Consider the following 14,520-nt stretch of genomic DNA (forward strand, 5'->3'; position numbering starts at 1 on the left):
GATTATTAGCATTGAACTCATTATATTTTTAAAGTTATGAGTTCACATCTATTATTTATTATAGTTTTAGTAAATTTTTATACATAAATGCATGCACCACGTCGAAAGTTAGGGGTCCAATTGAAATGTTATATTATTAGTCCAATTATTAAAAAGAAAAAGCAATATACTCAAAAGACGGAAGAGTACCTAAAACAATGAAACTTGATAGAAAAGTTGTCGTGGAATATGGTGGTTAACTAATACACGATCACACACAAAGCAAATTTAGGAGAAGAAAATGTACAAGAATTTAATGAGGTTCGGTCAAGTCTAAGTCTTTGAAGTAAAAGCAGAGAGAATTTTCGTTATGAAAAAAGAAATAGCACGGTATTTGAGCTCCCCCATAGTTCAACCCCTAGAAGTTCTTTCATGATTGCTGCTCAAATTATGCTATGTCAACAATCAATTTGTGGGCTTTTCTTCACTGCAAATCAGCCATTGTTACTAAAGCTGAATTTTTTATGTTGGTGATAAAACTGAATTAATAACTGACTTCAACATTAATACATTTAGGGTCTGTTTGGAAAGCCACCTGGTAATAGGAATTGGTGTAATTACTAGGGTAGCAATTACATAGCCTAGTAATTACACAGTATTGCAATTACAACGATCTGTTTGTTTGTCATAATGTAATTATAGTGTAATTACAAGCATGCTGTTTGGTTGCACAAGTGTAATTACACAATTAGTTTAATTTAAAAGTAAAATTTAATTATAAAAAATTAAAATTAATATTTTAAAAAATATGTGCCTTTATAAATGATATTATATTAGTTTTTAATAACATACTGTTTCTTGAAAATATATTAATTAATAATCATATGTTTGACACTAATATTGTAAAAAATAATTGATATATATTTTTCAAATTAATAATATTTTTTTTTTTAATTAATTATGAAAATTAATGTTTGACAAAAAAATATATTTATAAATATAATGCTAAATAAAACTTATTCAAATGTTTGACAAAAAAACATATCATTTGTAAGTGAAAAATAAACGTCATGCAATGTGAAATAACGAGTCAATAGTACTATATGAACATCAAAATCCAAAACAAAAAGTTTTAACATAATACGCTTATATAAATTCCAACATTACATAAGTAACTTACAACGTAACTTAAGTAAATTTAATTCAAAAGAAAGAGAAAATATAAGTCTATAACCTCGTTCACAACAAAATTTTCCTTTAATAACGTCACTCATTATATGTCAAGTTTCTTAATGACTCATTCTTTCTAATATTAAGAGATGTAGTTTAAAAAATTAGAATAATAACACAGTTACGCTAAATGAATAAAATAAAAAAATACGAGCAATTACATGGAACCACAAGAAGTAAAGATTCAGAATGAGAAGAAAGGAAATGAAAGATAAATAATACAAAAGAAAAATATATTTTAAAAAATTAAAATAATAGAAATAAAAAATAAATTGAAAAAGAAAAGAAATTAAAATAAAACAAAAAAGAAAGAAACTAAAATGTAACTCTATAATTACAGGGTGTAATTACACCCAATTCTCAACTCCCCCCCCCCCCCCCCCCCCCCCGCTCAGAATTGGAGAGTGTAATTACACTCTCTCAATTACACTTAGCTTTGTAATTATTTAATCAAACAAACAGACCAAACTGTGTAATTACATCCAATTCCAATTACCTGGGTGGCTTTCCAAACAGGCCCTTAGCTTAAAGTTTAAGATTCCATGTGAATTCTTTTTCTATTGTTTTAATTTCCTGTTCACTTTTTTAGAAAAAGGTCAGTTTCATCAAAAAGTCATTGTAAAATTAGGTACTTAAATTACATCAAAATTTGACACCAACTTTTACCATTAGAGACGAGAAATATAATTTAGATGTTTTTAAACTAGACAAGTAATTAATCAGGAAAAAAGAAAAAACAATTATATAAATGGATAAAGATTGATTTTCGCTTGACGTGTCTGTATGTCCAAGAAAAATTGATTCTTATCTATGTTAGACTTTTGTGAGATATCGTATCAATTTGGACAACAATCATTTCTCTTGAAACTTCCTATTATCTACTTTTTAATTAATAACATAAGTATCATTATCGGAGGCCAAAAAACAAATTAGCCAAAGCTTTCTAAAAAGAGAATAGCTTTATTATCAAAAGAAAAAGTACAGATGGAAAATAGGCCACCCACTAAGCCACAACAATCCCTTTCAATCTTTAGATCAAAGGGTGATTGATTCACCTCTCCTGCATTTATTGATGACACATTTATTGATTCGGCTCGAAATATATATAATTTGTTTTTTTGAAAAAATATAAATGTTTATACTAACTTCTCAATTGTCACAAAATAGTGTAAGTAAATAGCACTCAACAGAATCATTTATAATTTTTAATTCCAACTCTAAATAAAATATGTCCACTAAAACCCTCATAATACATAAGAACCAAAGAAACCAGCCGTGTTAGCACTGCGGCCATGTGAGAAGCCCGACGTCTTAATTTTGGCGGGAGGATCAGAAACATAAGGGATTGAATTGATCGTAATCATTTAGATCTCTAGTTAAATCCGTTTATTTTTTTAGGTCGGAATTCGTAATCATTCAAATCTTAATTATTACTAATATGTTTGTTTTTTCATTTTATTTTACAACCACTGAATGGGGCTGAATAAATTTAAATGATTATGATCTATAACAAACTAACAAAGTCTTAATATCATTAAAAAGACTATTCACGAATTTCTACAAAATTAAAGTCTACCATTGTTTTATCTACTTTCACCGCTAACGGGCCACAATGCACCATTATCAACTGTTGGCGCCGTCACTGTTGCCCACCATTATCAACTACCGTTGTCGCCGCTGCAGCCAACCATTATCCACTTTCACCAGTCACCACCAACAACCACCATTATAAACTACCACTGTGACCGCCACTCACCACAATCAGTTGGCACCGCCACTAGCAATTGTTTCATTCACTACCAACCACCATTACCACAACAACTACCAATCACTATTGAAAATCGCCATCACCAGTCACCACAATATATCGCCAACCACCGTTACAATTAGCTATTACTATCATCCACCACAAATTATCAATCGCTATCATAAACATAACCACCATCGTTAACCACTACTATCAGCCACCATCAACACTAACTATTACCCACAACCAATATCATTAGCTAGCACCCTTCCAATCGCATCGGCACCCACAATCACTGGTGCTAGCTATTAGTACTACCACCAACCTCCATATAATATTTTAAAAATATTTTATTGATATAGTATTATATTAATTTAGTAATTTATATAAATTTTATATTTATTAATTTCTAAATAAGACAAGTTTTCTATTTTCATATGTTGAACAAACAGTCTTAATTATTTAGCATTCAAATTTTGACACAACATTTAATATTCAAATGTGTATCCAATTTCAGACATTCAGATCTTAATGTACATACATACATACATACATACATATATATATATATATATATATATAAATGTCTCAATCTTAATAAAACAAACAAACATTAATCTTCCTTATCCCTTACAAATGCAATAACGTAAATGGCACGAGCCCAAATTTTAGGAAATGTTGAGAATGACGTTTATTAATTAGTCGAACAAATTAGGCCCCTTCATCAAAATCCTGTGTCTACTGTCTTTGAGGGCTCTTCGTTGTGCTTCCTTTTGGTATTTCCATAGGTATTCCAACTACTCGTTGTACTTCCTTTTTAGAAGTTCATATGTATAATGTACTTGATAGGTCAAAAAATTACTTGAAAATTTCTTATTGAACAAATTTTCTTGAATCTCAAATAATCATATATACATGAATTTAACATGAATAAATCCCAGCAACCTAAATTACACAAGCAATTTCACAACTTTGATGGTGAAAAAAAAGGAAAAATGACCTAATAATACTACTTAAGTCTCTATATTACAAAACATAAGGATACTTTTCTTTATTTACAAAATATACCAACAAAATTACAAAGTATACCACATTTGGACTTAACGGGATAACCGCGATTTTGGGCTTTTTTTAAGGAAAAGAATCTGATTTTAAATGTGGGCTTAATTTTAGGATAGTTACCAATCAATTTCTTCTTCTTCTTCTTCTTCTTCTTTTTAAAAAGATTTCTCTCTCTCTCTCTCCCCCTCCCTCTATGATAGACACCATTTCCAGACCTAAAATTCATCTTATCTCTTAGTATAAATTTTCAAACCAATATTACGAAGTATTTTTGATTACTGACTGGTGTATTAATTGTATATAAATATTGGTTTGTATCATTTTGAGATATGTGTGATCATTGTGTGTTTGAAATTTGTATAAGTTATATAAACTGTAGTTTTCAAAAATATTGAAAACTAATATATGTATGAAATGTGTATGGATTTTGCTATATATCATTTTTAGATATATGCGGTACAGTGTGTATGAAATGCGAATAAATTCGATATGAATTAGTCTTAAAAATATTGAAAACTGATATGTGTATGGAATCTGGTTTGTATCAATCTTTTTAAAAAATTTCTCTCTCTCTCTCTATCTCTCTTCTCATAATTTATACATACTTTGATAAGATTTTATACAATTTATATTTACTTTATCATAATATATATATATATATATATGTATGTATATAACACTTTTATACACATTTTATACATAAAAATTATAACGAATTTATAAATGTAGTTTTATACATATTGCATAAAAATAATTTATAAATATTTATTTTTTTATGCGGGTGTATGAACTTTGTATGGAACCTAGTTTGTGTCAATTACAAATTTATCATATATATTTTCTCAAAATTTATACATACTTTGATTAGATTTTTACGTGTACCATATATATATATATATATATATATATATATATATATATATATATATATATTATACATATTTCATATATAAAAGTTATAACAAATTTATAGTTATACATATTGCATACAAAAATTTATACAAATTTATTTTCTGGTGTATGAACTTTGTATGGAACCTGGTTTGTGTCAATTACAAATTTATCATACATATTTTCTCAAAATTTATCCATACTTTGATTAGATTTTTATACCATTTATATGTCCTTTATCATAATCAAAATACACATACAATTTTTATACATATTTCATATATAAAAGTTATAACGAATTTATACAGTTATACATATGACATACAAAAATTATACATATATGTTTTTTGTTGTATAAACTTTGTACATAAAAATTACCAATTAGAATGAACTTTTTGAGTAAAAGTTGGAGAAAATTAGGGAAGAATATCTCTTAATTTTGAATAGGGAGAGAAAAGTGGATGAAATAAGGAAGCAAAAGTTAGAGAAAATCGGGGAACAATATCTATTAATTTCGAATGGAGAGAGAAAAGTGGATAAAATAAGGAAAACAATTTCCTTACCTTATTTAATGTGTTTTATTTGCTTCTTTTTAATTTACCAGATTCATATAAATTTTATAACAAATCTATTTATATATTTTGTAAACTAGAAAGTATCATCATGTTCTGTAAATATACCATCTTATTATGTACATATATGTTTTTTGCCAAAAAAAAAAAAATGCCACAATTGAGAAGATTGATACACTGAGAAAAATAGAAGTTAGGTAAATGGTGATTCACCTAATTACGAAAGACTTTAATTTAACGGTTACTTGGCCTATAAGAAAGTGTCACAGCTCAAGATAATCATTTAATCATTTTCAACTTTACGTAAATTAGCTTCGAGTCCTGCAAAAACTTAGACTAAACACCAACAATCCTAATTATATAATGTATGATATCATTCTATGTCAATCGTGACGTCAAGATTACTACATTCCCCGTTGTTTGAACACTAACATAGTCGAGATAGCATCAATTATGGTTGATAACATCCTCAAGAAAATATAATTGGTTCCAATTTATCAAAACTTTGCGTGTGGGCAATTCCAACCACCTTAATTAGATTAAGCTAGAAATCCTATAAATATCACTACCTTATGTGCTAGTTAGTCACACACATCTTGAAGCACTAATTAACTTAACTATCATTCAACACATAATTTTGTCTTACACCTATGGCTACTGAACCCGAAAAGGTTGTTCCCCCGGTAGAAGCTGCTCCGGTGACGGAGCCAGAAAAGGGGGCTCCGCCACCGGCAACTCGGGGGCCCACCGACTACTTTGCGGTGGCCGATGTGGTGTTAAGGTTTTTAGTGTTTGCTTCATCACTTGTTGCTGTGGTGATCATGTCAACTAGTAAGGAAACGGAAATAATTCCACCTTCCCCAGTACCTCGTCCTGCTAAGTTCAATCATTCACCTGCATTCATGTAAGTTTTAGATATCCTTTTTTAAGTCAACATGGTGTATGCATTCCGAGTTTTACAACTTTGTACTCTGACAGTGTATACTATCATATTACGTATTTAAAAGATAAGCATATGTAATCTATAAAATAGAATTAGTAACCTGGGAAATAAGGCTGATTGCTGCAACAATAATAATGTAAAGGATTTTTACACCGCAGCAACGCGTATAATCTAAATCATATGCATATAACTTGGATAGTATAAGGTAATACTTCATGCAGCAAAACTAGTCTTAACAGTCAAATTTTAGGACGGAGGGGAATTGACCGAAAAAAAAAAAAAAAAGACTAAAAGAGAAAAGGAAAAATGGAAAAAAGATTGATGTGCTGCCGAAAACCAATGTTAGTGAAGGTTAATTTCTTTGAACTGTGATTAAATTTAAGAAGCCTTAACTAAGTTGATTTTATCATGGGCTATAGACTCGAGTAGATTATTCAAAAACCAAAATTGTAAGACATGCTAATTCTCAAACTTGGACAAAAATACAATATTATTATCAAGAAGAAAATCATTTGATCATGTGCGTTGAAAAGATAGTACTAGCTAGTACTACGTGGTACGTAAGAGAAACTGTTGAAATTGATATAAAGGATTCCTGGAGGCAAACTTAATATTGATTTGTATTTACGACTTTGATGTACGTAAATCACGGGTAAGTTTTTGTCCTTGTATGTATAGCAACTGTTGAAATATAAATTCGAGATTATTCTAGCAAAATTTAAATTTATGAGTCGAAAACCACACAAACTAAAACACAGAGAAGGCAAGAGTTGCAACACAGCCATTATTTTATTTTATTTTTTACTTTTTGTTTCTATTATTTTCTATATTGACTGGAATTTTGTGTATTTATTCCCTTTGAATAAGGGGTCCTTCGATAGTTGGTTACGATTATGCAGGTATTAATTATAAAGGGATTAGTTATGAGAGAACACTACTAAAAAATCACTATTTCCCCACTGATTTCCCACTGAAAAATCTTGAGTGGCTATTTCCCACTGAATGTCGGTGGGAAAAACATAAATAGTAGAGTTTTCACACAAAAAATTTATGAAGTTCCCGGCGTTTTCAGTGGGACCCTGTTTCCCACCATGCATTTTTCTAGTGAGAATAAAGTGGGAAAATTATTATTTTTGTAGTACAAATTTCTCACTGAATGTCGGTGGGAAAAACCTTTTTTCTAGTAGTGGAAGCTAAGTATTATTTTATGTAGGTATTAGTTATGCAGCGTTTAGTTATTCATGTATTACTTATCCCGCCTTCTATCCTACATAAAATAACACATAGATTCCTCATGACTTATACATGTATTAGTTATGCGGGTTTCTAAATTGCAAACCAAACATATATTAATTTTATAAACTAACAACTTACCTCATAATCAGCTACCAAACATGGTATTACTTACGCATGATTTAATACATGCATAACTCACCTCCAAACTAGCTACAAACGACCCCTGACCCCTAAGGGGCCGTTTGGTAGGGGAAGTAGTTATCTCGGGATTAGTTATCCCGGAATTGTCATCCCACCTTCCAACAAGGATAAAAATAACACTACAATCGTGGGATATCTAATTTCGGAATTAGTTAAACGACGATTTTATCCCAACTAAACGTGAGATAAACTCATCTTAAATTTAATTCCGGAATTAATTATTCCTTATTCCTTGTATCGAATGAGCCCTAAATGCATAGCGGGGTGGGTGCAAGTTGCAACTTGCAAAGCCAACTTTTTTCTTATAACATTTCATTATTGACTGGAATTAATTTTGTATAGCTATTTTTCTTGAATGATAAATCTGAAAATATGATACAGAACAAGCAACTGGATTTGCAGCGGCCCCCACTGGCAATTATATTTACGAGAATCACATCTCATAATTAGGATACGTATTGATCTAATGCATTAAAAAAAAAAAATCTTGACTATGCTGTTTCACCTACCTTATCATCTGTTTATCTTTTTGATTCATTTTGACCAACTAATATTGATCAAAATTGAACGTTTCAAATTCATCTCAGGAAGTTACTAGAAAGCTAACTTCGAATTAATTATGTTGCAGATATTTTGTAGCAGCACTCTCTGTGGCTGGTTTTTTCAGCATAATTACTACAATTGGCTCCTTGTACTCCCTCCTTAAGCCTGGTTGCTCCGCAAAGATCATTTCTCATTTCATTATCATTGATGTAGTAAGTTTTAAAACTTTGTCTTTTTTTAATTTTTTTATTTTTTTTTATTTTTTTATAATGGTGGAGTTCGGACCAAACTTGCGCGCATCTTGACTATTCCAATTCCTATACCTACTACCTCCACTTATACAGGTACCAGGTATCTTTGTTTCACCATGACTTAGGTAGATGGAGATCACCTAGAGTTTTTGTGTATGTGCTCAGATTTGAATCCTAGTTTTCTATGAGTTTCACCCACTTCGTTACCTGCAAGTCAACACCGTTGAGTAGTTTGAAACTGAACTTTTTTAAGTTTTCACATTTCTAAATAATAAGGTTCACTCTACCCCTTGAACAGACATGCAGATCATACTGTGAGGTCCATGACTTTCTTGATAATATCGCCTTATTCTTCAATTATAAATTAAGATGTGATTAGGTATCTCCAGGGTAGTGCGTATTATGCTCGAGGTCTCTCAAGCCTTCTCTTGTATCACTATTTCCATATTTAGGAAGTAGGTTATGAAATTTTGGTATGAACTTTTTTCACAGTCAGGACAGGGGCGAAGCACTTCGAATATTGTTCACTATCATAATGGCACGTTTATTGATTAAATCCTGGGTCCACCAGTGCTCACGAGCGTAATGTTTAAAATTTTGCAGCTTTTGCTAGGAATGGTCGCATCAGCAACCGGAGCAGCAGCATCAGTGGCTTACATAGGACTAAAAGGCAACAACCATGTGCTGTGGGGAAAGGTTTGCGGCATGTATGGCAAATTCTGCAGATACCTTGCAGCTTCTATAGGAGTCTCATTGTTCGCGACTGTTGTGCTTGTGCTTCTTGTTCTCCTCTCTGTATACTCCCTTTCTAAGAAGATCCCAAAGTGAAAAGACAGCTATGGACAGTGAATTCTTGATGTATAGCAGAAAAAGGCCCTTTGCTAAAATTATGTATGTAAAAAGTGTGTAATTAAGTACAGTTCAAATTTAGGTTCTCAATATGTTTGACTCTTTTCTTGTGTGGCTGGTGAACGTAGACATTGCACCAGTTCTTGTATACGAATTCAGTCATGTACTTGTTTTGATATTAAACAGAAAGTTCCCCACTTACATTGTCTATCTTCGATTAATTCTCATCATACTGCAGGGGACTACATTCATTTTGGATTCAAGTGTGGTAAAACTAAAAGTTAAGCAGGTAAAATGTGAAGACTGGCTAAGAGATAAATTAGCCAAAAAGTTCCCATAACAAGGATTTGCTTTGATTCTTTTAGCGATTGCAATAGCTTAGAAGCTAATAGATACTTCAGGCTCTCATATTTATACTCGGCCCAGCATTTAAGATGTGATGTTTTGAGGTCTAAATGGTATATCTTGAAGTAATAGTTTAGCTACCTCGAGTGAACACCTCATATATTTAACAGAACTCGCTATAAATGAGAAACTATGCAGCAGTACGTGATCAATGAAATTGTCAGTATTGGTATCTATTGTTTCTGTTTGTTGTTACTGCTCCTTTTTCACCTTCTCTTGAGCTGAGTGTCTTTGGAAACAGCCTGTCTACCTTCACAAGGAAGGGCTAAGGTGTGCGTACACTGTACACACCACCCTCCTTAGACCCCACTTGTGGGATTACACTGGGTTTTTTGGTATCTAATAACTTTTTTTTTTATTTTTTTTTTATACGTCTATTGAAATAATGGAGTATTTCCAGTACTTAAACGCATAATAATGGTGCATGTACAATCTTCTGGATAAATAGTTGAAAGAAAACTATAATGCTGGACAACTTCCAGAATCAAATAAACACCGCTGTTCAAACTAGTCAAGAACAGATATTCAATTCTTATGCATCCACTTGCTTTCATATCTATCAGCTACATACTTATCTAGATTTTAAGTTAAATTACTCTTAGGATTTTTCTCGATAAGCATAAACGCTACCATATTAATGTAATGAAGGAAACGTTTCCAAACTAAGACAAACCAGACTAGTAGTAAACCTTTCCAATGCAAGTTTCATTATATTTGGATAGAGAAACAGAGGAGTACTTCATATCACCCTTAACTTTTTGCGCAGTAACCCTGCTATAGACAACTTGGAATCTCAAGACAAGTAAATACCACCGACAATTACATATCAATTGCACCAGTTGAGGAGGAAAACTTAAAAGAATGATGATGGAAAGGAACCTTATTAGTAATTGCTAATTAGTCAGAAACATATAACAAGCATGAGTCTTACAGATGAAAGGCTCTATATGGACTCTACCTCAATTTGAAGGCCTCATCTTAAAACCAACTAAACCTGGTCATCTATGTTGCTTGGACTCTTCAAATATTCCGCCGGGTGCGTGTATGATCCTTCAATAGTAGTGCATTTTTTAAGGATCCGACACGGGTGTGTCAATGATTTGGGAGAGTCCGAGCAACATAGCTGGTCATTGCAGGAAAATTAAGTCAAATGACCAGTCCTATAAACAATGAATATTAGTTAACTAGTATAAATAGTTGTCTCAATACTTATTAGTACATATAATCAGAGAACAAGTTTTCAGAAAAAAAAAAAAAATAGTTTTCAAAAATTATCAGAGAATAAGATCAACTCCAAAGTAAAATATACGAGCTTCTGCAATTGAACTCGAAAACAGGAAGACTCCAAGTAAACATCACCTTTTGAGCACGTCCATTCGTCTCATAATTAATCAGTCGAGTTCATTAGAAATTTAACCTTGCAAGGGGGATAAGTTTTCCAAGTTCAGTTATATTTATCCCAAGTTCGATCAGCCACCTCAGAGACTCAGACCGAGCAAAAATCGAAGGGGTTGGCGCCACCGAACACAGAAAGGGCATGCTGTAACCAAGAAGGAGTTAGCACCATGCCCTTCTGACAGAAAAGGGAAAACATGCAAAAGAGCCCACTTTGTTAGGAGCCTCATCAGAGAAGTCGCAGGATTTGCTCTATATGAGAAGAGGATTACTGAGCTTCTTAAATTTGGCAAGGACAAGCGTGCACTGAAGGTCACCAAGAGGAAGTTGGGTACTCACAAGTGGGCAAAGAAGGAGAGAGAGGAGATGTATAGCGTTCTCCGTAAGATGAGGGCCACCTGAGGTGCTGAAAAGAAGAAGTGAAGATTTTATCCTCATTTTGACGATTGAGGAACTAAGTTCATTAATTATACATGATCTTTTTTATTTAGTTGTGAAATTCTCTCTTTTCTAGAAAGAGAAGATTCGTGACAAGAACTATGGCTTTGAATTTCATTAAGATTGTGACATTTTTCTCAACTTTCAAGTCTACATTTTAGTTCTTATGGAGTTTTGTATTCTATATTTTCGGGTAAAGCACGTTACTCCTGGCTCCTTTAAAAAAATCCCAAGTTTGATCGATATTCCATCAAGGAGAGTTGCAAGGTATTTATCTAACTGTTAACCCAAAACTACTGGAAAGACGCCCTTTTATCACTTGATTGGCTCCCTCTCCACCATTCTGTTCTCAGACATTACCCTCGAAAAAGGATTATCAAAATTGCTCGCATGGTATACCATTTACCTTTCATTGGTAAATTTTATACAAGGCAGTTTGACAACAGGGTAGTTTCCATACTTCGTGTGCAGAAATAGACCTCTCTAATTTGACCCAACTAGTTACAGAAAGTAACAATTAAGAAATGTGCACAATATCTGCTTAACATTCCAGAACATGGCATATTTTCATATTAGAGTATAATTTACACATAATTAAATTGTAAACTTATCAATATCTGCTACAGCCGGACAAACTGCATACCTCAAAATTGATTTGCCAGAGAGTAGCTAGATAAGACCTCTTTTGAGTATTTAGAATATTGTTTGCTCCCCCAACTCCTGACCAGCCATTCCTTCTTTAAGTACTCTCTGAAAAAAATCTTCCAATGTATCTTGTCCATAACTTGGTGTTGCCTCAGCATTATATTCACCGGTCTCGGGATCATAAACCAACATACTCTCAGCGGCATAATACCTCCCAATCTTCCCAAACTCGGCCGCATCTTCCAACGAAGGAAATATTTTTACAAGGAAGTCGAGTAATCCAATTGCAAAATCCATTATTTCAATCGGTACCTTAAGAAATTTGGGTTCTTTCCCCACAAGTTTAAACAACATTTCCCCTTGTTCCATTGGTGTTAATGCCTTTCCAGGTCCTCCAATTGGCAAAACCTGATTGATTTTATCCTCTTTCAGTACACAATCAGCAATGAAAGAAGCTAAATCTTGCTCGCTTATCGGCTTGCAAGCACATAACTTCCCATCCCCAAACATCACATAAGGTTTCCCATCTTTCACCAACTCAACCTGACCTCCTAAGCTCTTGAAAAAAGCAGTTGGTCTAACAATACTATAAGTAAATCCATCATCCTCTTCAGCTTCTTTAATCAATTCCGCCTCGAATTTCAACTTAGCTCTCTGAAATTCAAGAAGAGGCTTTTGCACACAAATTGCAGACAGCAAAACAAAGTGTGAAGCCCCAAACTTTCTACCAGCAACAAGACTATTCTTTGTAGCCTCATAATCAATATTCCAAGAATCCTTTACCCCACCATTTCTACTAGCAAGACAAGACACAACAGCATCAATTGAAACCCCTAAACCTTGTACACTTTTCTCCAAAGTCTCCAAATTTGTAACATCAGAAAAACACACATTAGCTCCGTTTAACTGTTCCAAGGTATCATCTTTACTATTCTTTCCTTTAATACCACTCTTTTCTCTAGCAACAGCTATAACATTGAACCCTCTATTAGTTAACTCCTTAACCACAAACTTTCCAATGTAACCAGTTGAACCAACAACCAAAACATTGATATCTTTTGGATTTTTACCTCTAAATGAAATCTTGGGGGTTTCAATAGTAGATGCAACTGAAGCAGTGATTGGTTTAATCTTTCTTGAACTAACTTTAAAGGGTCCTCTAGATACATTAACTGAAAGAAAAGGAATTGCATAAGGGACTGTGCTTACCTGAACATGATTGAAGAAATGAGATGAAAAAAGTTGCCTAAAGTTGTGGCCTTTAGTTGATTGAAGTGTGAGTCCACTAGAAGGAGCAAAAGCAGACATTTTCTTGAACTAGTTCAAGAAACTTGGATACTGGGCAAAATTTCTGGTGGTCATAAGCAGGCGCATTTCATAGGAAAATAACAATATAAAATTGAGGTGGTTGATGACATGGAAGTTGAGCTAGTTGTTCTATCATCATGCAAGAATCAGAATGATTGGTTGATATTGGAGGGGGGAGTAATCGGAGAAATCTTTATCTTGTCCAAAAGCAAAAACTCCATTGGGCCTTGGTCTTCATCTTACAAAATAATTTGTAGTTACCAATGAACCATTAACAACCGGGCAATTTGCAGGATTATCCTTCGCTGGGGTGGTCTTTAATTTTTGGCCCTCAAATTGGTGGTCTTTTAACTTTTGTCCTTCGCTAAAAAATTTTTAGTTTCGGGTTATAACCCCCGCTCAGTTAAAAAATTTTAAAAAAATCGCAAGGCAGAGTTTTGCAAATTATGTCCATCCCCCCCCCCCTCAAGATCTCTCTCTCTCTCTCTTAAGGCAGAATTTGCATGGCTAGATTTGTAAAATTCGTCGAATTTCTAACCCTTTTTTGGGGTTCAAAACCTTGTACAACTTGTATTTGTAAAGGGCAAAACTTAAAAAGGCCACGTCAATTTGAAGGGAAAAAATTAAGGGAAAACTACGTATATATACGTGAATTAACCGCCGGAGAAATATTTACGAAACGTAACGATAGTTTTCTTTATTTACAAAACATAACGATATATTACAAAACATGACGGATTTTCATATATTTTTCGTTTTTTTATTTTTTTTTCCAGAAAATATATATATTTTTTATAAAAAAAAAATAATTTTTAAAAAAATATT

At 32.7% G+C, this 14,520-nt stretch overlaps 2 protein-coding genes across 2 annotated transcripts; one reads left to right on the forward strand and one right to left on the reverse strand.

Moving 5' to 3' along the window:
• The first annotated feature begins 6,057 nt into the window (after positions 1 to 6,057).
• Positions 6,058 to 9,705, forward strand: LOC132034350 (CASP-like protein 1). The gene is made up of 3 exons (XM_059424671.1): positions 6,058 to 6,385; positions 8,490 to 8,616; positions 9,259 to 9,705. Exons 1-3 carry the CDS (start codon positions 6,132 to 6,134, stop codon positions 9,481 to 9,483), a joined length of 606 nt encoding a protein of 201 aa, XP_059280654.1. The 5' UTR covers positions 6,058 to 6,131; the 3' UTR covers positions 9,484 to 9,705.
• A 2,503-nt stretch (positions 9,706 to 12,208) lies between these two features.
• Positions 12,209 to 13,791, reverse strand: LOC132034349 (divinyl chlorophyllide a 8-vinyl-reductase, chloroplastic). Its single transcript, XM_059424670.1, has one exon. It carries the CDS (start codon positions 13,693 to 13,695, stop codon positions 12,436 to 12,438), a length of 1,260 nt encoding a protein of 419 aa, XP_059280653.1. The 5' UTR covers positions 13,696 to 13,791; the 3' UTR covers positions 12,209 to 12,435.
• Positions 13,792 to 14,520: the final 729 nt, after the last annotated feature.

The sequence above is a fragment of the Lycium ferocissimum genome, chromosome 10, assembly GCF_029784015.1.
Source record: "Lycium ferocissimum isolate CSIRO_LF1 chromosome 10, AGI_CSIRO_Lferr_CH_V1, whole genome shotgun sequence".
Lineage (NCBI taxonomy): Eukaryota > Viridiplantae > Streptophyta > Magnoliopsida > Solanales > Solanaceae > Lycium > Lycium ferocissimum.